Here is a 23,242-nt window from a genome sequence, read left to right as displayed (position 1 = left end):
GGGAACAGATCTAGTAGTTGTAATATGGTATCAAAGGGTCACAGTGTTATTACTGGGTCACTATTTTATAGCCCTTTGGGCATAGTTCCAAATTATTCTCCAAAATGGTTGGACTAATTCACATTTCCACCAACAGTGCATTAGGGTACCTATTTTTCCTAATCCCCTCCAGTATGTTATTTTCCTTTCCTATCATATTAACCAATCTGAAAGGTACACGGTGGTATCTCAGTTATTTTAATTTTCATTTCCCTGATTATTAATGATTTAGAACATTTTTTAATATTATTATTGATAGTTTTGATTTCTTCCTCTGAAAACTGCCTGTTTGTATCGTCTGGCCATTTATCAATGGGGGAATGGCTCTTATTTTTATCATTTCGCTGTACATTCAAGAAATGACATTTTTATCATAGAAATTTGCTATAAAAGCTTTCCAACCAGTTTTCTGCTTTCCTTCTAATTTTGACTACAATGGTTGTTTTTGTGTAAAAGACTTTTAATATGCTGAAATTAAAATTATCCATTTTATCTCCTGCAATCCCCTCTGTCTTTTGTTTGGTTATCAACTCTTCCCTTACTCATGGCTCTAACAAGTAATTTTTCCTAATGTTCCCCTCATTTGCTTCTAATGTAATGTTTAAATTATGTATCCATTTTGAGCTTATCTTGGTATACAGTATTAGGTATTGCTCTCTGCCTAGTTTCTGTGAAACTACTTTCTAGTTTTCTCAGTATTATTTTGCAAATCTTTATGTATTATATAAGTGCTAGTTACTACTTTTTGCCTTAGACTTATTCTTTGAGGATCCTAGCAGTGAAAAAGCAGCCAGGAAGAATCTTTTAGTTGTAGGGATAGCAGAATAGGTAAGAAGAGAAGAAAATAAAGAGGACAAGGAGAAAGAAATTGTTAAAGTGACTTCAAGGTCTTTGAATTTGTGAAGAAAGTAAGAAACTGAGTTTAGGGATAAGAAATTTGAGAAAGGTTGAGGAAAAGTTGACAGAGATTGACTTGCCAAAAAGAAGGGCATAATATGAAGGTAGATGACTTAAGGGAGAAAAAAAAAGAGGCTGAGTCTTCTCTAAGGAAGAGAAGAATTAGAAAAGAAGAAGGTAAGGCATAGTTAGTAAGAAAAAGTAACAAAAACAAATGGGAAAGACAGTGTAATAATTTATACAGACTTATAGTACAAAAAACTGAATATCAAGTGGATCTCTATCAACTGTGGAACAAGTTCTGGCACATAAATATAATGGAATATTATGGCACTCTAAGAAACAATGTATATGATCACTATAGAGAAGCATTAAAAGACTTGTGAACTGATGCAAAGTGATATAACCAGAAAAACAATGTACAAAATGATTACAAATGATGTGAATAGAGAGAACCATAGGAACAAAATAAGTGAAATTAAATTAAAGAAATTATAATAACCAAACTTGACCCCAGTGAAGAGATATGAGAAAGTGCCTCATCCTCTACTTTGGAAAAGTTGAGGAGAAGAGGGGAAGCTACAGGTGTGAAGCATCACATATATAATAGTCAAGCTTTTTCAGATATGTGGGTTACTTTTGATGAACTGTATTTTTTCCTGCCTTTTTATTCTTTATTATAAGAGACAGTTTTCTGAGAGGGGGGAAAGGACACATTAGGAAATGTAGGCAATGTAAAAACAAGGTATATGAAAAAATATTTTTAAAAATAAACTGAGCTAGATTCTGTAATAAAATAGAGAAAAGACGAGGAAGTTGTGTGTGGCTAGCAGGTTGTTAAAGGGTGTTAAAAAGGTTTAAAGGTATAAAGAATTTTAAAAAGTAATAAAAGGGAAATAACGAAGTATAAAAGGTTGATAAGGGATAGAAGGAAGTCACAAAATGCTGCAAACTACCAGTAGGAAAAGAGAGCATGGAGAACTTTGCAGTGACTTGCATTGAGTGTGCAATGTTGTTGTTTCTTCTGTGGCCAAAGTATTGCTACCAGAGCTCAAAGTGGAGGGAGCCTGATTATAGAGAGGCCTTTGTCATCTCGGGGAATATAGACAAGCCACAAGAGAAAACTTTCCCAAACTTGTCCAAATAGATGACTACTACTACCCACTTCTTGTGATTCACATGAGAATAAATGATACTTCTGGGGGGTGGGAGGAGATCTGGAAAGCCAAGAAATATGAATATTGTCAAGGACTATGAACTCTTGGGAAAGAAACTGGAGATTATAAGGGGCACAGGTGGTATTTTCATCGTTACCGAACATTAGTGGCCAGGAATGAAAAAGAAAAAAGCTGATTTTGGAGAACAACTAATTTTAAAAAAGTATTATCTGAGAATGGGATTTGGATTTCTGGACAATGGCTCAAAATACAGGAGTAATAGGTTTCTGGCAAGGGATGGAGTATAACAGGCTGGTAAGAGTGTATTTTCCTGGTATTTTGAAAATTTAATCAAAAGAACTTTAAACTGAAAAAAAGAGAGGAGGAGAAAAGTGCCTATATGTATCCAACTACCTCAATACCATACAGCAGAGATGTCAAATTGACTTAAAAAAACACAAATTAACACTCTCTAGGTTTTACTGTACTTTGGGTTATTTTGTAAACATTTCCCAATTGCATTTTAATCTGGTCTGGTCATGTTGGGAGTTTGGGGGTTGCATGTGACCTGTGGACCCAAGTTTGATATTTCTCTTCATAGAGGCAAGAAGTAACTTGGGAAGAATAGATATTGAGGTGCGCAGAGCTTAGAGGAGCAAGGAGCTACAAAATGAGCCTCAAAAGTCTACATAAAAATACTGTAACTCCTAGTGAAAGGAGGCATCACTGAGACATTTTGCAATAAGAGCCAAGAATACAACATAGTCTATACAAATATCTTGGGTGGCTAGATGATATAGTGTATAGGGTGCCAGTCCTGGAATCAAGAGGACCAGAGTTCAAATTCAGCCTCATACACTTAGTAATTGTGTGACTCTGGGCAAGTCACTTAACCCTATATGCCTCAGTTCCTCAGCTATAAAATGAGCTAGAGAAAGAAATAGCTAACTACTCCATTATCTTCTGAGAAAACCCCAAATGGGGTCATGGAGAGTTGGACACAATTGAAACAACTCAATAAAAACAAAAATATCTTTTTCAAAATAAAAAAAGTAAAAGGTTAGAGAAAACATTATACAATATCCATATGAGGAAAATCAAGAATCATCAGGGGTAACGATCAATAAAGAGAGAAACCCAAACAATTTTGTAACTGGACTAAACTACAGATCACCTGAATGGGAATAGGAAATAGGTCAGTGCTTCAGGAAACAGTTCACAAGCCCACCATGAAGGCATGATGGGAGATTTCAATAATATGGTCACCTCCTAGAGCTTTCCTTCTTTTAAAAGCAAAGATACTTATAACATCTTCCTTTGCCTTAGTGAAAATTTCATCCTCTGAATATGATTCTCACCAACATGGAAGAACTGGTTGCTGCAGTAAAAATGAAGGAAATCTTGGAGAGAAATGACCACTCCCTCCTGGAGTTTATAACAAAAAATGAGAAGAAAGTCAGTCATGATATTATATATACTCTGAAATTTTAGGGAAAAAAAGATTTCAAATGGTTCAGAAGACAGATATGTATAATCCAATGGAACAGAATTCTACAAAGAAAATCAGGCTAGAAGTAAAGGGAACTATCAAGAACGAAATTCTGTAAACATAAAAGGAAACATCAATGAGAAAAGTAGGAGTCACCTGGAGAATGATGTGGATGATCAGGAACTCATCAATCTAATGAGATTTATAACAGGTATTCCAAAAGATGGAAGCTGGAGCATATAATAGAAGGTAGATACAAAAGTGTGGCATAGTATAGTAAGAGTAATGTTAGGAGTTTTTTTTTCTTTTCTTGGAGGGGGAAGGCAAGGCAATTGGGGTTAAGTGACTTGCCCAAGGTCATACAACTAGTAAGTATCAAGTGCCTGAGGCCAGATTTGCACACAGGTCCTCCTGATTTCAGGGCCCATTCTCTACTCATTGCGACACCTAACTGTCCCAACATCAGGAGTTCTAAAGCTAAGAATGATACGAGGCTGCTGGAGACAAGACAAGAAATAATTTTTTAATGGGGGGGAAAAGGAAGATGGAAGAGGATTATTGCTCAGGCTCAATGACACAATGATAACTGAACAACAGAGAGAATGTAGAACTTATTGGCTCTGATTTTGCTTGTTTTCTCTGCCAAGGAGAATGACCTTTGGTCTGGATGATGCCCAAGGTAAGCAAGGGCACAGTAAGAAAGCAATTGGTTGGTCTGGATGAAGCCAAGTGTCTCAGCCCCAATGAACCATTTCCTTAGACACTGAAAGAAATGTTATATGTGATTGCTTATTGATATTTGAAAGAATGAGGAGAATGAAAGAGAAAAGAGCAAATGTGCCAATCTCAAAAAGAAAAAAAAAGGAACAAAAGCCAAGTCTAACAAACTATAGGGCTATCATGTTGATTCTGATTCCTGGCAAATTTCTAGAACATATTAGAGATACTTAGTGAACGCTGAAGGGGAAAAGTAGAGATTACAAAGAGCTAGCTAGCATGGCTTCATCAAGAACAGGTTGTGCCAAAAGAACTTTATTTCATTTTTTGGACAGGTTTTTTGAATATGTAGATGAGAAGAATAGTGTAGAAGAAAAAAAAAACCTAGTGAAACCTTGAAGAAAAACTTTTGTCCAATTCACAATTTTGCTTAGGACCAGCCCTACTCACAGATATCATATGCAGTTTTTGGTGATATAGATTGGCATGGGGATAAGTCTCATAACTGTTTTAAATCAATAACAATTAAGAATTACAATCTTGGCTTCTGAACCCACCACTCTCTTCCAACCAATCCATCAAGCATTTATTAAGTACCTACTGTGTACAAGGTACTAGGGATACAACCTTAAAACTGCAAATGGCTTCTGCCCTCTGGAAATTGCTTTCTCAAAGATTGTCAATAATCACTTAACAACTAAAAACTCATATCATTTTTTCAGCCATCCCTTCCTAGACTTCAGTGCAGATTGTGATATGGTCAACCATCTGCTGTGGGACACTCACACTTCTTTTGAGCTGTGAGAAAAAGCTTAGAGTATATCACTCCTGCTCTCAAAGGTACTTAGGGCTACATTCTCTGAGTCTGTCTTAGTTCTAAACAAACCTTCTAATCCTTATCCTATTTTTTTTTAATTTTCTAACCCTTATTCTAGAAACACCAGGCAGTGGCATGGCAGGTGGGCATCATCAGGGCTGAGGAAAACTTAGGGCAGGAGAAAGGCAGTAGCCCAAAGACTCACTAATCCTCTCAGGCAATGCTGGACTTCATTGGCATAAATACTTTGTGCCTTCCTGGGAAGGTTTAATTAGGATTATTCTGGGTAAGAAGGCAGAAGAAAAGATTTGGGGTTAGATCCCTGGGTTCAATGTATGGTTCTACTACCTACTACTTATGGTACATTGAGCAAGTCACTTATCCCTTCAGGGTCTTAATTTTCTTTTCTTAAAATTATGATAAAAATCCCTAGCATTTATAGATTACTTTAAGGGTTACAAAGTATCTTATATAATTTTTTTTTATTTGGTCCTCACAACAACTCTGTGCAGTAGGTACTATCTTCATTTCCATTTTACAGGAAACAGGCTGAGAGATTAAGTGATTTTTCCTAGGGTCACAGACTTAAGCATCTGAGGCATAATCAAGTCTTCCTGACTTTTATGTCCAGTATTTTAGTCACTGTGCTACCTCAGGACATTAAAAGTCTAATTCTAGATCCACAATCCTATGGTCATCTTATTCCCTAGTCTCCAAGAATTCTGCTCAAGTGGTGTTTGCCACTACCACCCCACCTGGCTGCACCACTATGTATATGTGCGCTTGTGTGTGCTTGTGTGTGTGTATTGGTTTACAACACAGCTGAGCAATGCCACGTACTGAGCAGCTGAGAATGCCTAACTGCCTGGCATCATTCCATTAGAGCCCTGGACTTCAGGTCAGAACACTTGAAGAAGAACTGGGTTCAGACCTTGGCTCTGCTATTTACTAGCTGTGTAACCTTGAACCTCAGCTTTCCTATCTGTAAAATGGGGATATTTATACCACCTACCTCACAACATGAAGAGCAAATGAGTTAGTACATATCATGCACTTTTTCATAAGAGGCTAAATGTATGTTCATGAAAAAGGTGCCTTGAGGAGGAACTTTTTTTTCCTACCATTTCCTCTCCTTCCTAAAATCACATCAGCTGGAGCTGTGGCATGGATTCAGTTACAGAAATATCCCCATTAATGCTAATGGTTGCACCAAAAACAAAGATTCATGCTAACCCAGATATATCACCCTGGAATGTTCAAATCAATAAATGTTTATAAAGGCCCTACTATGTGCCTGGCCCTGTGCGAAGCACTAAGTCACAAAGAAATGTAAAACATAGTCCTTGCCCTCCCAGGATTATTTAATCAAAGCACCTTGTTCCTTAAGTATAGGAATCTTAGAGCTGAAAAGGTTTTTTTTAGAAAAAAAGGTGTTTGAAAATTATTATCCCATCAGGTCACATTCAGACAGTCTCTCATCAAGAAACAATAGACGGCAGATTTCTGGAGTGATAGAGGTGAGGTGGGCGTCACACTTGAAACACAAATAGGAGAGCTCCTTTTTGCAGTCAGTCTTATAATAACGCTCTGTAATTAGGCACTAAACGGTACCTTTGCTCCCCTCCTCCAGCCTAGGTTGGTTTTGTTTAAACAGAGGAAAACCTAAAGAAAGGCTGCCTCTCTCACTCACTATCTCCTTCCCTTCTTTTGGGAACATGTTCCACGCCTGTTAGAAGAATGAAGAATACATAGAACACAGGTGGAAAGCAGGGGAACAAAGGTCCTGGGTGGACAGAGGACTCTGTAGCCTGCAGAGGGGCTCACTCTGGCAGCGGTGGTTGGGGTGACTCGCAATGGCTTTTCTTTGCTCTCTACATTTTCTCCCCTTTTCCCAAAATGTCTTTTCCAGGGTATATTTCATTCTTTGTATTTTCATGTGCAGTCTTCAGCACAGTGCCTAGCTCATAGTGGGCGCTTAATAAATGTTTGTGGATTAGCTGATTGATTAACAGCAGTACAACTACGAGTCCTTTAAAGTGAAGCAAAAAATAGTTCTGAGGACAGAGAGGTTTCAAAAAGAGTCTGACCTCACATTCAGCCATAGTGGGAAACGAGGTGGCCTAGGAGCAGCTGCCTTACGGGAAGCCCTTGAGGTGAAACTCAGGGATGATGGTCACTTAAGGGAGGTCGGCTCCCCTTAAATATTAGCTCTCCAGGATGAAGCACTGTACTAGGTATGCTTATGTGTATTAGAAACTGAACAACATTCATTCTCTGTCTCCTTCCCTCTTTCCTAACCTTTCTTCTTTCCCTCCCATCCTCCACTTATCTCATAGGGTTGTTATAAGGACCAATTGAGATAATGTATAGTTATCCCTTCCATATTGCAGGGGTCAGGGACATAATGCAATTTTTCACCCTTCTTCTGGACCAGAGAAGAAGTCTGATTTATTATGGTATTAAAGGATAAACTACGTTGATATTATACAATACTATTCCTATATTTTATGTATTTCTGAGTTTCTAAACTTTTTCTGTGTCATGTGCTGGCCTTTGCGTGTTGTCTGCGGCTTCCACAAACTGCCCCCCACCCCAATTCTCATTTAATTTCTTATGCTAACTTTGAAACTATGATGGGGAAAGTCACAATGTGGAAGGCATAACTGTATATGAAACTCTTTGCAAATGTTACAGCGTTATTTAAAAGTTACTATTATCAGAAAGGAGGCAGCTATCAGTGGATAGAGCACTGGGTATGGAGGGAGGAAGACCTGAGTTCAAATCCTATCTCAGACACTCACTAGCTGTATGACCCTGGGTAAGTCATTTAACCTCCTTTTGCATTAATCCACTGGAGAAGGAAATGGCAAACTACTCCTGTATCTTTGCCAAAATAACCCCAGGTACAGTATTGGTGCACTGTGATCCTGACATGAAGAGTCAGACATGACTGAACAACAACAAATTCTCATAAAAGTTATCATTATTACTACTGTAGTTCATGAGGAAGCTGTTCTGAAAGTGAAGAGAGCTGGGAACAATGATGGCCAGTCTCAATTTCTTTTCACCATCTTCTTCTCCAGCTTTTCTTTTCTCTCTTGACTTCCTCTCCTTATAATTTCTTTTCCCCATTTTCATTCTTCCTTTCCCACTCTCTTTCTTCTTAGGCTTAGTTAAGCATGTATCCTTCAAAGACCTACTTCTCCCTCCATCAGCTTTCAGGCCTTCCCCCTAATCTATGGCACACCAATTTAAAAAAATAATATTCAAAACTGTGTCATATGATTTTTTTTTAAAGGGAATGCTTTTGAGTTCTCCCTGAGAATCTAATTTAGGTTTCTGGATTTGGGGCTCTTAAGATTTCCCATCATGGGATCCTGGTGGAAAATCAGCCCTATTACAATTGACAAAAAGGGATGGGATAGAAATGCAATGAATCTGGGTATGATACTTTCACAGCCAAGACCTACAGTACATTGCACCTTAATATCCCATCAGCACCCCAGATTCAATTCAATTAGTTTCCACTAATAGAATTCAATTCAACTCCCATTAAATTCAATTTAATTCAATTCAGTTCATGTGACATGAGTGCTTGCTCTGTGCAGGGCCCAGTCTGGGAAGATATAAAGATATAAAGTCCAAGGGACATTCATCCTTGCCATGATAAAGCTTACAGTTTTTTTATGGGAATAAGACAAGTACAGATCAGAATACTGTAGAACATGGTAAGTGCTTTCTGGGCTGAGGGCTGGTAGTCATGACTCACCAGAAAGCTCAGAGAAGCTTCCTGGAGAGAGCCGTACCTAAGATTTAGAAGCCAGGTAGGAATTTATGCCCAACACTAAGCCTAGAAGCTTCCTTTTCCCTGACTGTGACATTGCCACTTACTGGGTTTCTCAAGTTTGAAACCTTGTTGAGTCCACCTATTTTTTACAAAACCAAATGGAAATGACTTAGGGATAATTTGAGCCTCTGTTCTCCTTCTAACAGTGAAAATAATTGAGATACAATTGTATTAAGACTTCAAAAGTAGTAGCTTCAAGATCCTGGAAAAGAAAGGACAAAACCCCCAGACAGTAATATGAAACAAATCAGGCCTTTCGTTGGTTCAGTTTTTTTCCAACTTTAATGCAATCAAATCATGAAAGGAGAGGGGCAGGTAAAGAAAGTGGAATGGAAAGAGATGAGGGAGTGGGAGGGGGGAAAGGAGGAAGGGGAGGAGAGAAAGGGAATGATGGAGACCAAATGAGAGAAGAGAAAGATGAGTGAGGGAGAAGAGAAGGAGAGAGGGGGATAGAGAGATGAGGAAGAGAGAGAAAGATGAGGGAGACAGAGGGAGAAAGAGAGATGAGGAGGGAGGAGAGAGAGACAAAGAGAGAAAAGGAGGGAGAGAAAAAAGCAGGAGGAGAGAAAGGGAAGGAAAAGAAGGAGAGAAAGAGGAAGGGAAGGAGTGAAAGAGAGTGTGGAGAAAGAGAAGAGAGGGGGAGAGATGAAGAGAGGGAGAGGAAGAGAGAGAAAGATGAGGGGAGGGGAGAAGGAGGAAGAGAGAGAGAAAGACAGAGACAGAGGGAGAGCAAGACAGAGAGACACAGAAAGAAGACAGAGAGAGAAAGAGAGGGAAGAAAAAGAAAGAGAGAGAGAAATACGAGGGAGAGAGAAGCTAGGCTACTTCCCTCCTTTATTTTTAGCCATGTCAATAAAAGGACTTACAGGGACATCCTGTTTTTAATTAAGCTTGAAATGTCCTATTCATGTCTCTGGGTGAATAAAGCACTCTGGGGCAGTAGGGGGTCTGCCCTCTCTCAGTTCAGTCCATCCCTGCCCAGCCGGGTGTAGGCTGGATCTCAAAGCATGTGGAAGTGAATCTATACATATGTGTGTACCCTGCCCTTCAGTACTAATTCCTTTCTATGTGTTTTCCATTTCTTTTTCCCCCTGAAGCAACAGGCTCCTAAAACTCAGCATGAAAGGCATTCCAGGACAAATCAACATGAACATGTTTCATAAGTGATGAAATAAACCAGCCCAAGTTAAGAGTCAAATCGCAACTTTCTTTCTTTTTGAAGGAAGCCAAGCTGATTACAATAACAGCTGTGTGTGTGTGGGGCGGAGGGAACAGGAAGGGGGCCACAATACTTTGTATCTTCATGGGCATTGCAGTTTACAAAGCACTTTCAATTTCAATCCAATTCAATTAGATTCAACTCACTGAGCACTTATTAAATACCTACTACATGCTAGTCACTGAGTGATACAAAGATCCCACATCATTCTCCATCAGAGTTAGGGTTTTGCTAGAAGGCGCTCCTATAGTCTGCCTGGCCTCTGCCTATCTCTCACCTGGCGTCACCCAATTTCAGAAGCATTGTCTATTTTTTTTCTTTTGCACCTGTGCCAGACAGGGGGACTCAGTGACAGAGAGCACAGCCTTGTTTCTGACCAATTGGAAGAGTTCCACCATCATGCTATTAACCACCTCATCAAGGGAACCAATCCACAGCTTTAGCTTTAGGAACATCAACTGTACCAACTGGCTTGCACAGGAATTTCTGCCAGAACCTGCTAAAATAAGGACGAGAAAGATTTCTCTGCATTACTGACTCACTGGTATTGTATTTTTCTCATTGCTTTTTCCCAATGAGTGAATTAAATTGGTACCATGACAAAGACATTTGCTGTAACAGACTCCTTTTAGGTTAGAACCTCTAATAGTTCTGAAAACCAACAAGTCAAGAACTGCACTTCTACCTTACTGTCCTTTGGAATTAAGCACCAATACCTTGCCTTGTCTTATTCAGAAAGAGGGAGGAAAGAAGGAGAGAGAGAGAGAGAGAGAGAGAGAGAGAGAGAGAGAGAGAGAGAGAGAGAGAGAGAGAAACAGGCCTCTTCATTCCCTTGCTGCTGCTTGCTTAACCCCTAGTCACTTGTTTAACAGATGTATACCACTGGTTATAAAAGAATCTGATCTGGTCAAATACAAGAGCACAACTGAATATGCAACTAGGGAGTGCAGTGGATAGATTGGATCTGGAGTTAGGAGGCCTCAGCAAATCTGGTCCCAGACTAGCTGTGTGACCCTGGGCAAATTACTTAACTCTTCTTGCCTCAGTTTCCTCATCTGTAAAATGAGCTGGAGAAGGAAATAGAAAGCACTCCAGTATCTCTGTCAAAAAAACCCCAAATAGGGTCACAAAGAGTCAGACACAACTGAAACAACTGAACAATCCCTTAATCTACTACACACCTTATTTCCCCTGCCCCTTCTCCCTTTCCCTCATTTCCCTGCTTAGTGAATTGTACTTCTATAGCCAACTCTGTGTATGTGTGTGTGTGTGTGTGTGTGTGTGTGTGTTGTTCCCTACTTTGACCGTTTCAGATGAAAGTGAGATTCAAATGTCACCTTTTCCCCTCCACACAACCTTTCCTTTTTGTTTGTATATACTTCTATGACATAGACTCTGATTATGTGAGATAATTTCCTCTAATCTTCCTTTTTCTCTCCCTGCCCCATCTCTTTCCCTCTATTCTACTTTTATTTTTCTTTTTTTAAAAAGCACTTCTAAGTATTTTTCAAACTATATGTAAAGACAATTTTAACATGCATTTTAATAAAATTTCAAGTTCCAAATTTTCTCTCTTCCTTCCTTCCCTCCCCTTCCCTAAGACAGTAAGCAATTTGATATAGGTTATATATGTGCAACCATGTAAAACCTATTTCTATTTTAGTAATGTTGTGAAAGAAGAAATAGTTTGCAAAAAAATTTACAGTTTGCAAAAGGGGAAAAAAAACACGAAAAAAATGAAAAAGCGAGAATAGTATGCCTCGATCTTCGTTCAGATTCCATCAGTTCTTTCTCTGAAGGTGGACAGCATTTTCCATCATGAGTCTTGGAATTCTATTGGATCATTGTATTGCTGAGAAGAGTTAAGTCAAATATAGCTGACCATCCCACAATGTTATTGCATACAATGTCCTCCAAGTTCTGCTCATTTCACTTTGCATCAGTTCAGGTAAGTCCAGATTTTTCTGAAATCTGCCTAACCATCATTTCTTTTAGCAACCCCAGTATTCCATTACATTCATATATCATAACTTGTTCAACCATTCCCCAATTGATCGGCATCCCCTCAATTTCCAAATCTTTGCCACCACAAAAAGGTTTGCTTTAAATATTTTTTACTTGTAGGTCCTTTCCCCTTTTTTATGATGTCTTTGGGATATAGACCTAGGAGTGGTATTGCTAGATCAAAGGGTATGCACAGTTTGGGCATAGTTACAAATTGCTATCTAGAACAGTTGAATCAGTTCTCAACTCTACCAACAGTGCATTTGTGTCCCAATTCTTCCACATTCCCTTCAACATTTATCATTTTCCTTTCCTGTCATGTTTGCCAATCAATAGGTGTGAGGTGGTACCTCAGAGTTGTTTTAATTTGCACTTCTCTAATTAATGATGATTTAGAGCATTTTTATATAACTATAGATAGTTTTGATTTCTTCATCTGAAAATTGCCTGTTCATATCCTTTGACCATTTATCATTTAGGGGGATGACTTGTATTTATTCTTTTAATATAATTAAAACATAACAGAACCATTCCCTGGCCCTCTGTCTAATTAGAGACCCTCTGTGACCCTCAATAGGGTTTAGGGGAGAGATGTATCATCTCCCCATATTAAAATATAAACAATCTATCCTTGTTTAGTCCTTTATGATTTTTTGCTCACATTTATCTTTTAAATGTTTCTTTTAACTCCTATTTTTACACTTCAAAGTTTCTACACAGCTCTGGTCTTTTCATCAGGATTGCTTTGACACCTTCTACTTCATTAAAGCTCTATTTTCCCACAGTTTTGCTGATAAATTATTCTTGATTGTAAACCTAAAGTCTTTGATTTCTGGAATATTATATTCCAAGCTCTCTGCTCCTTTCTATTTCTCACTGTTCAATCATGTGCAATCCTGATGGGGGCGTTGCTTGGTACTTAAATGCTTTCTTTCTGGTTGCTTGTAGCACTTTTAACTTTGAGCTGGAAGCTCTGGATTTTGGCTATTATGTTCCCGGGAGCTTTCATTTTGGGGAGGGAAGTTTATTGTTCTTCTTCCTGGTATCTGGCACTGTCACACCACATCCTGAACCACTGGCTAAGGAGATATATCTGATTACAGGATTTGGCTTTCTGGATCATGACAAACCTTTGGCCAGGGATAGAACAACGGTTGGGAAAAAATAGTTGCCTAGAGTCTTTTCAATCTAATTAAAGTGCTCCAGACTGAAAAGGAGTTATCTCGACAAAACTCTTCATCTCTGCCTGCTTCATTTTGTACTCCAGGGCCAAACTTCCTTGTAGTTCCAATCATCTTTTTATTTCCTACTTCAGCATTCCAAACCCCTATGTTGAATGTGACATTTCTGGGGCTGCTATTCCTAGAAGATGTTGTAGGTCTTTACAGAACTAATCAACCTGAGCCTCTTTGACACCAATGGTTGGAGCACAGATTTGTATTACTGAGATGTTGAATGATTTGCCTTGGATTCAAAGAGATATCATTCTGCCTTTTTTGAGATTATACCCCAGTACTGCTTTTCTCACCCTTTTATTGACTATGAAGGCTACCCCATTTATTCTAAGAGATTCTTGACCACAGTTTACACTCAATTGTCTTTTAAGGTCTCTTTCAGATCTAATTCCATGACCCCTTGTTCTGACCTTAATACTCAAACTGCTCTTTCCAAAGTTTTCAGAGCTGATGTTCTTTCTCTGTCATCCCCTTTCCCAACATCTCTGGTACATTTACCTCTGTTGATGACCCTCTCTTGCATACTCTTTCCTCTACAGGCCTTTGTGATGCTCCTAGATTGAGATACTTTACAAGCTGGTTGCCTCCCCTTCTGGGAACGGTATTTGGCTTCCTTAAGCATTTTATAACAAGCATATGGCTGTCTCCTCTGCTACTTCCTTCCCTCATTCCCTAAACACAACTTTCTGAACATGAAAGGATCTTCCTCAAAAACCTTCCTGGTTATTCTTCCTCTTAGGATTATAAAACTAGAAGGGATGTTAGAAGTTGAATCTAACCTTCTCATTTTATAAATGAGAAAACTGAGTCTCAGATAGGTTCAAGTGATTTGCACAGGGTCACACAGCTAGGTAAGTGTCTGAAGCAAAGTTTGAACCCAGGTCTTCCTGACTCCAAGTCCAGGGAACAATTTAGTGCTTCACTCTTCCTTTGATCTGGGACATGAATTCTGTTCTGGTGCTCCTGATGTTATCTGAGTTCAAGAATTCAGGAAAGTAGATGGGCAAAAACACCTACCTGAACAATCTCCAGCATTTCGGCCTTGCTGATGTACCCATTCCCATCCAGGTCATACATGCTAAAGGCCCACTTCAGCTTCTGCTCCAGTTTCCCTCTCGATGTTACGCTCAGAGCAATGATGAATTCTCTGAAGTCTATTGTTCCATCCCCGTTGGCATCAAAAGTGCGGAATACGTGCTCTGCAAATTTGGAAGCGTCCCCATAAGGAAAAAAGTTTCCATATATTTTCTTAAATTCCTCCATGGATAAATGACCACTTGGGCAGTCTCTCAAGAAGCCTTTATACCACTCCTGGATCTCATGCTCAGTAAAGTCTGTGCTTTCTAGCAAATCCTGCATCACCTCTGGGCGTAGTTTGCTGTTCTGTTTCCCCATTCTGGTGTCAGAGGTTCAGCTGCAAATGGAAAAGGGGAAAAATTAGATTGTTATAACGGTTAATCAATTAACATTAAGCATCTAGTGTGTGCCAAGCACTGTGCTTGGTGCTGGCAATACAAAGAAAGACAAAAGATAGTTTCTAATCTCAAAAAGTTCACAATCTAACGGGGGAGTCAGCATATACAAACTAAATTGGAGATAATCAATAGAGGGAAAGAATTAATTAGCTTTAAGGGGGAATAGGGAAAGGCTTCCTTTAGAAGGTGGAATTTTAGCAGAGAGGCAGAGATGAGGAGGGAGAGCATTCCAGGCATGGGGGACAGCCAGAGCAAGTGTCAGAAGTCAGAAGATGGAGTGTCTTATTGAAGAACAGAAGGTTATGTTAACCTATGAAGGTTAACCAAATCCCTGCCAAGAATTAGTGCTGGGATGCTCTTTGAGAACAGCATAAAGGAAAAGAACTATTGGTGCAATAAAAAAGAGAATTCTGGCCTATCAGTTTGTAAGAGTGAAGAACAGTCAGGTCTCTCCTATCTAATCCAGGGTGAGAAAAAAATAGGACAAAGAATAATACCTGTCCCTTCATTACTTATTTGTTAATATTTCCAAATTAAGCAATATTCAAATACCATCTGAATGTAAGAAACAACAATATGGAAGGGCCAAACAGAGAAGATCTTTTTTAATGTCAGTTAACTGGCTAGAAGCAATAATTGAGGTCACTGAGTAAAAAAGTTGAATATTAAAGACTGGACTTCACAAAAAACAGATATGTTTTGTTAATTAAAATAGTCTCTTATAACAGTCACCTAGTAGATAAAGTCCAAACTCTAGTTTGGTATTCATGGCCCTTCACAATGTGGCTCTTACTCAGGGGTTCCTGACATGGGGTCCATAGATCTCCAAACAATCTGTGAATTTCAGGGGATTCAAGAACTTGGATGAGAAAAATGTCTTTATCTCAGTATAGTTTCCTTCATAATCCTATGTATTTCTGTTTTATGGATTTAGTAACATAACATAGCTCTTCTTCAGACTGTCAAATGTATCCCCTGCCACACACACCTGGTTAAGAAACCTTATTCTACAGACATTTTTCAGACAAAGAAATCAAAACCATGTATGGTCATAGAAAAAATGCTCAAAATCACACACACACACACACACACACACACACACACACACACAGAGTTAAGAAACCCTGTTCTACAGACAGTTTTCAAACAAAGAAATCAAAGTTATCTATGGTCATGTAAAAAGTGCTCTAAATCACTATTGATTAGAGAAATGAAAAATAAAACAACTTTGAAGTACCTCCAAACACCTCCAAACATCAGATTGGCTAATATGATAGAAAAAGGAAATGGTAAATGTTGGAGGGGATATGGGAAAAGTGGGTACACAAATGCACTGTTGGTGGAATTGTGAACTGACCCAACCATTCTGAAGAACAATTTGGAACTATGCTCAAAGGGTATAAAACTGTGCATACTCTTTGATACAATAATACTACCATTAGGTTTGTATCCCAAAGAGATCCAAAAAAGGGAAAAAGAACCTATTTGTACAAAAATACATAGAACAGCTCTTTTTGGGCTAGAATTGGAAACTGAAGGGATGTCCATCAATTAGGAATGGCTGAACAAGTTGTGGCATATAATTGTAATGGAATGATATTATGCTATAAGAAATGATTAGCAGGATGATTTCAGAAAAACCTAGAAAGGCTTACATGAACTGATACAAAGTGAAGTGAACAGAACCAGGAGAACATTGTACATAGTAACAACAACAACGTATGATGAACAACTGTGAATAGCTATTCTACAATGATCTGAGACAACTCCAAAAGATTAATGGAATGATGGAAAATGCTATCCACATTTCCAGAGAAAGAACTGATAGAGTTTGAATACAGACTAAAACATTCTATTTCTTCCTTCTTTCTTTCTTTCTTTCCTTTCTTTCTTTCTTCCTTCCTTCCTTCCATTTTTTCTTCCTTCCTTCCTTCCTTTCTTCATTTCTTGTTTTCTTCCGCAAAATGACTATTATGGAAATGTATGTTTGCACATATGTAATTTATATCAGACTGCTTACCTCAGGAACGGGGGAGGAAAGGGAATGAGAAATGGAATTTGAAACTCAAAACAAAAACAAAAACCTTCAGAATAGTTTTTACATGTAATTGGGAGGAAATATTTCTTTTTAAAAAAGCAGCTCTATTCTAGCTATACTTTTCAGTTTTGTCTGATATTACTCTCTTTCATGTACTCCATGCTCTAGTGAAATTGTATCATTATTCTGTGAACATGCCCCATATTTTTTTACTTTCATTTCTCTACAATACCTTGAATGCTCATCTCTGGGAACAACCCATATTTGCCTTATGAAATCCTACCTGTCGGTCAGGTGTGGTAGGGACACACCTATAATTCTTAGTACTGGGAAGGCTGAGGTTGATGGATCACTTGAGTTTAGAAGTTCTGAGTTGTAGTAGGGCTGAAGCCAATAGGTGTCTACACCAAGTCTGACACCAATATGAAGAGGCGCCAGAAGCTGAGGGTCACTAGGCTGCCTAAGGAGGGCAAACTGGCCCAAGGCAGAAAAACAGAGCAAGTCAAAGTTTCTGTGGGATCCATAATGGGATAGAGACCATGAGTAGACTTTATGCTTCCAGTCTAGGTATAATAGAGACACAGTCTTTTTCAAACAAACAAAAAAAAAGCCTATTTTCCTTTCAAGGACTAGCTTAAATATCACCTTCTTCTCCAAGAATCTTTCCATCAGTCACTGGCCATATCACCGTGACTTTACTGAAACTTCTCTCTCTTAATTATTAAACCTATTGTCTATTTTTTTCAGTCTCCATTCTGCTTAACTGTCTGTAGCATTTGAAACTCTCGTTTCATTTCACTCTCTCTTCCCTAAATTTCCACTATACTGTCCTTTCCTGATTTTTATTTTTACTTGTCTGACTGCTTTTTGTTTATCTTCTTTGCTGGATCATCCTCCATACCCTGTCCTCTAAGTGGGTCTGTACCCCCACAGTTCAGATACCACCTCCTGAAGCTAGATGGCACTATGGACAAAGCACTGGACCTGGAGTCTAGAAGATCTGAGTTCAAATCCCACCTCAGATATGTACTAGCTGGGTGATTCTGGGCAAGTCATTTAATTTTTGTCTGTCTCAGTTTCTTCATCTGTAAAATGGGGATAATAACAGCCCTGCCTCCTAGGACTGGGGTGAGTACTGAATGAGATAATATTTGTAAAGTGTTTTGCAAACCTTTCAGCATTATATAAATGCTAGCTAGTCCAACCTGTATATAAATGTGAATTCTCTCTACTACATCCTTGCCAAGTTTTCATCCAACCTTGGCTTGACATAAGGGGCAAAACCACTCCTACTGGGGCAGTCCATTCAACTTGAGGAACTTCTAATTGTTAACTGTTAGAGAGACAGTGTGGAGTAATGGAAAGAATGCAAGCTAGAGCTAGGACAGACGAGGTTCTAAGCACCTCTCTGAGTGGATGACCCTGGCATATCCCTTTGCCTTCTCTCTATGCCTTACTTTCCTTATCTGTAAAAGGCATTCCCACGAGGAGAGTGTTCCAAGCATAGAGGAATTCTAATGGCTCAAAAATGTGGGACATGTTCAGAGAATAGCAGGACATCAATTAGAAAACAAAACCCCCAATATTTCTTAAGCCAGAGCGGAGCAACCACCACCTGGACATTTTTAATCAATGATTTAGAAGGCGTATTTGTCAGATATGTAGTTAACACAATGCTGAGACCTTATCTTTGAAGAAAAACATACAAAGAGGTTGCAGCAAGCCAAAACAAAGGGCTAAATCTTGTAAGAGATATTAAAGGAATAAATTCAGATCAATCTTATGAAATTCTATATAGGAGTTCAGAAAAACAGCTTGCTGAGTAGAGAATGGCAAGGAAATTGCTAGATAACAGTTCTTATGGAAAAAAATCTACAGGTCTTAGTGGACTGCAAGCTCAACATGAATTAATTATGTGATCTAGCAGCCAAAAAAAGTTAACACTATATCCTAGGATACATTTCAGGAAAGGCTTCATGTCTGTGAAAGACAGATGATGGTGATAGTCCCATAGTATGCCGCAATATTCAGGTTAACTCTTGGAGTACTCTGTTCAATTGGGATGTCTCATTGTAGGGAAGCTATTCAGAAACTGAAATATGACAATAGAGATTAACCAAGATGGTGAGAGGATTGATAATCATCCATTTATCATCATTACCATCATCATCGTTAACATTTATATAGTGCTTACTATAAACTTAGCACTCCGCTAAGCACTTTATAATGGACATCTCATTTGATCTTCACAATAACCCTGGGAGTTTGGTGCTATTATTATCCCCATTTTGCAAAGTGGGAAACTGAGGCAGTTAAATTACTTGTTAATTTACTTGTTAAATTAACTTGTTAAATTACTTGCCCAGGGTCACACAGTAAGTATCTGACACAGGATTTGAACTCTATCCACTGTGTCACCTTGCTGCCCCAAGTATGAGGATTAGCTGAAAAAACTGGGGATGTTTGTCCTGGAAAAAAGAAGACCTAGATGGAGGACATGCTGCTTATCTGTAAGACTTGAACAACCATAATTTAAAGAGGGATTAGACTTGTTCTGTTTGATCCCAAGGAGAAGAACAAGAAACAAGAGGTGAAACTTGCAGAGAAGGAGATACAAGCTTGATTCCAGGAAAAATTCTCTAGCAATTTTTGTTGTAGTGGTAAGTTGTTGATTTGTTTATCAATAGGGTCTGACTCATCATGACCCCATTTGGGGTTTTCTTAGTAAAGGTAGTGGCATGGCTTGCCATTTCCTTTTCCAGTTCATTTTATAGATAAGGAAACTGAGGCAAGCAGGTAAATGTGACTTAACTAGGGTCATACAGCTCGTAAGAGTCTGAGGCCAGATTTGAACTCAGAAAGGTGAGTCTTCCCGACTACAGGCCCAGTACCCTATTAACTATGGTATCATCTAGCTGCTTGCCTCTGGCTATTAGAACTCCTGAAAAGTGGACTTGATTGGGCTATGCCAGGAGCGAGTAGATTCCCCCTCAGTGCAGAGCTTCAATCAGAGGGTGGCTGACCACTTGACATAATTTTGTAAAGTGGTGGGTTTTTTTATACTATAATTTGGAATAGATGGCCTCTAAAGTCCAAAATGTTGGGATTTTGTGATTTAGAAATATGCTGTCTTCTCCCTTTGAGCTAAACATATCTTTATTTTCCTTAGAATTTAAAACTATTTTTCAGTGGTAAATTGGCAACAGCAGGGAATCCGCACCTTACTTCTAGACCCTAGATAATATATAGCTCCCAGATGAACAGATCATCAAATCAATTTATGGAATATTAAAGTAATTTTGAGCTTGCTTTATGGAAATAATTCAGAATATAATCTCCCCCCAACTCCCTGCCTTTTTCAACAGATACACAAAAAATGCAAATTACCACAAGCCCTATTCTTGAAAGAAATGTCATTTTAATATCTAAGTCTTCTGCCTCTGAGGAGGATGTGATTAGGCTTTCCTGGAAACTCAAAACACTATTCCTCCCAAACTGAACTTAGCTCATTTAAAGAGTAGTTCTCTTTTATGAACAGTTCCCACACTGCTATCCAATTTTCCCATCATTTTGGCTAAATCCCTCACTTTGAACTGTGTGGAGCTATTTCTTGAAAAACAGTAATTAAAAATCGTTTCTGAATTCATTAGCACAGAAAGACCCTAACAGAAACAAGACTTAAGAGCATGGAACATATGACTTGGGAACTGAGTTTGTGATTAGACCTGGAATTGTTTCATGCTAAAATTATACACATTTTTTTCTAACTTAAGTAAAGCATCTGGACTTTATCCGATTATATGACAAAAATCTCTGTGGGTATGTAATCTAGTCTTCTCTCCTCCTTTCTATTTTTTTTTTTTTTTTGAGATAGGAGTTTCTGTCTCTTGCACCAGTGTATGGAAGTGTTAAAGGGCTCTAGTCAAAGATTTCTGAAAAATATCTCCCTCCCCCACTTCTCTGTCCCCTCAAAGAACTCCAGGTTTGGATAAGGAGCCACAGAGAGAAACTGGCTATTTGGGTTCAGGCCCTAGGATTGAAGGGCACATTGAAGGCATAGTGAATAGAATGCCAGACCTGGAGTCAAGAAGACTGCTCTTCCTGAGTTCAAATCTGGCTGCAGACAGCTATGTGACCCTAGGTAAGTCACTTAACCCTGCTTGCCTCAGTTTCCTCATCTATAAAATGGGCTGGAGAAGGAAACAGCAAACCAAATCTTTGCCAAGAAAACCCCAAATGGAGTCATGAAGAGTTGGACATGACTGAATAATGACTGAATAACCACCAATGATTGAACACAGACCATGAGAGTCCAAAGACTTTGGGGGATCCTGGGTCAAATGTTATAGAAGCACAGAGCTACAGTAGGTAGAAAGGACCTGAAAAATCATATTGATTTTATAAGGGAGAGCAAGCTTGTATAGTGGATACAATGCTGAACTTGAAGTAAAAAAGACCTGGGTTCAAATCCTGCTTCAGACATTTGCTACCTATATGATCCTGGGCAAGTCATTTAACTTGTGCCTATCTCAGTCTCCTTATCTGCAAAATGGGAATAATACTGGCATCCATCTCATAGTATTGTATATTATTGTACGATATATACACATATGGCTTAGCAAACCTTAAAGTGTTATGTAATTGTTAATTATTACTACTGATTACATGTTAAGTATTTTTATGTTTATATGTTAATTATTACTATTATTTACAGATGAGGAAACTGAGGTTGAGAATCTTGCTCATGGTCACAAATCCATGGCAAAACTGGGACTCAAAACATATCTTCTGATTACATGCACCATCCTTCAAGACCATGTTCAATAGCCATCTTGAGAAAGCCTTCTCAGATCCCTCCGCTCAAAGTAATTTATCCCTCTTAAGAACTCTTGTAACACGTTGCTTAAATGTTCACATTTCAGTTATTTGCTTGTCTTTCCTCTTCTAAGGCATTATTTGTTATCTAGTCCAACCTCTTTCATTTTACAGTTAAGAAAACTGAGACCCACAGATAGTAAGTGACTTGCTTAAGGTCACACAAGTACCAGAGCCAGGTTATAAAATGTTTATTGCATCAAAGGACTGAATTCAGAGGGGTGAGTCTTGCGAACCACATTTCTATGAGACATATGAAATGATAAAACCAAGTGCCACCTCAGGTAAATAGTCCAGAAAAATGTCTCCTGCATCTGGGACAAATAAGGAACAAGGGAACTGGACAACAGAGATGTGTGGAGAGAAAAGTTCGATAAATTTCACAGAATAAGTAGGAACTTCAGAAACCATCCAGTCAAATCTATACCTAAACATTTTAACACATTATAAAAACCTTAAAACACTATACCAATGCTAGTTATTACTATTATTGTTATTATAATGACTTAAGATAACATTACCTCAATTGATTATCACAACAACCCTGAAAGATGGATGCTGTATTAGAAGCTTCCCCAAACAGATGAGGCTGGAGTCAGATTGTGAACCATCTTAAGTGCCAAACAGGTAAGTACATATTTTATTCTACAGCCAATAGGGAACCTCTGGAGGTTCTTGAGTAGGGGAGTGACATGGTTGGTTGTGGTCAGACCTATCCTTGAAGAATTTCCATTTGGTCATTTTATAGAGATTACATTAGAAAAGGGAGATAGCTGCTGATGTAGGGAGATCAGTCGGGAGACCACTACAATAACTTGGGAGGTAGAATCAATAAGATTTGGCAACAGATCGGATATGGGTGGGTGGAGAGTAAGAAGGAATGATCTAGGATGGCTCCTAGATTGCAAACTGAGTGACTGGAAGAATGGTGGAGCTCTCAAAAGAGGAGGGGAAGGTTTAGGTGGAAAGATAATCAGTTAAGCTGAATATGCATATAGAATACAGTAGGAAGATCCACTGAAGATATGGGACTGGTGCTCAGGAGAAGGGATGAGGGCTAAATGTGTGGATCTGAGAATCATTTGCATAGAGATGAGAGTAAAACCCATGGGGTCTGATGATAACACTAAGGAAAAGAATGTAGAGAGAGATTAGGAAAGGCCCAAGGACAGAGCCCTAGGAAACACCCCTGCTCAGCGGATGGGACATTGGCGGTGTCTTTGAAGAGAAGGCAAAGATTATCCATGGAAGTAGATAGAGAACTACAGTAGAACAGTTTCACCAGCAGCCACCCAAGCAAAGTATCTAGAAGGAGGGCAATAGTCAATGGGGTTAAGTACAGAGAAGTCAAGAAGTATGATGATTAAGAAAAAGACATTGGATTGACAATAAAGAGATCATTGATGGCACCAAAGCGTCAGTCAGTCAGCAAG

The 23,242-nt window shown here is 38.7% G+C and overlaps 1 protein-coding gene across 9 annotated transcripts in view; it reads right to left on the bottom strand.

The window, feature by feature from the left end:
• NCALD (neurocalcin delta) overlaps positions 1 to 23,242 on the bottom strand; it is a 579,604-nt gene that overhangs the window by 6,000 nt on the left and 550,362 nt on the right. For all 9 annotated transcript variants that reach the window (XM_072603368.1, XM_072603367.1, XM_072603366.1 and 6 more), the window contains one exon: positions 14,439 to 14,835. In XM_072603368.1, the coding sequence (XP_072459469.1) occupies positions 14,439 to 14,816 (378 nt within the window). In that variant the 5' untranslated portion in view covers positions 14,817 to 14,835. The remainder of the gene's footprint in view (positions 1 to 14,438; positions 14,836 to 23,242) is intronic.

Source organism: Notamacropus eugenii, chromosome 4 (genome assembly GCF_028372415.1).
Source record: "Notamacropus eugenii isolate mMacEug1 chromosome 4, mMacEug1.pri_v2, whole genome shotgun sequence".
NCBI lineage: Eukaryota > Metazoa > Chordata > Mammalia > Diprotodontia > Macropodidae > Notamacropus > Notamacropus eugenii.
The sequence above is the reverse complement of the archived record's forward strand: the minus strand, read 5'-3'. Positions and strand labels throughout refer to the sequence as shown.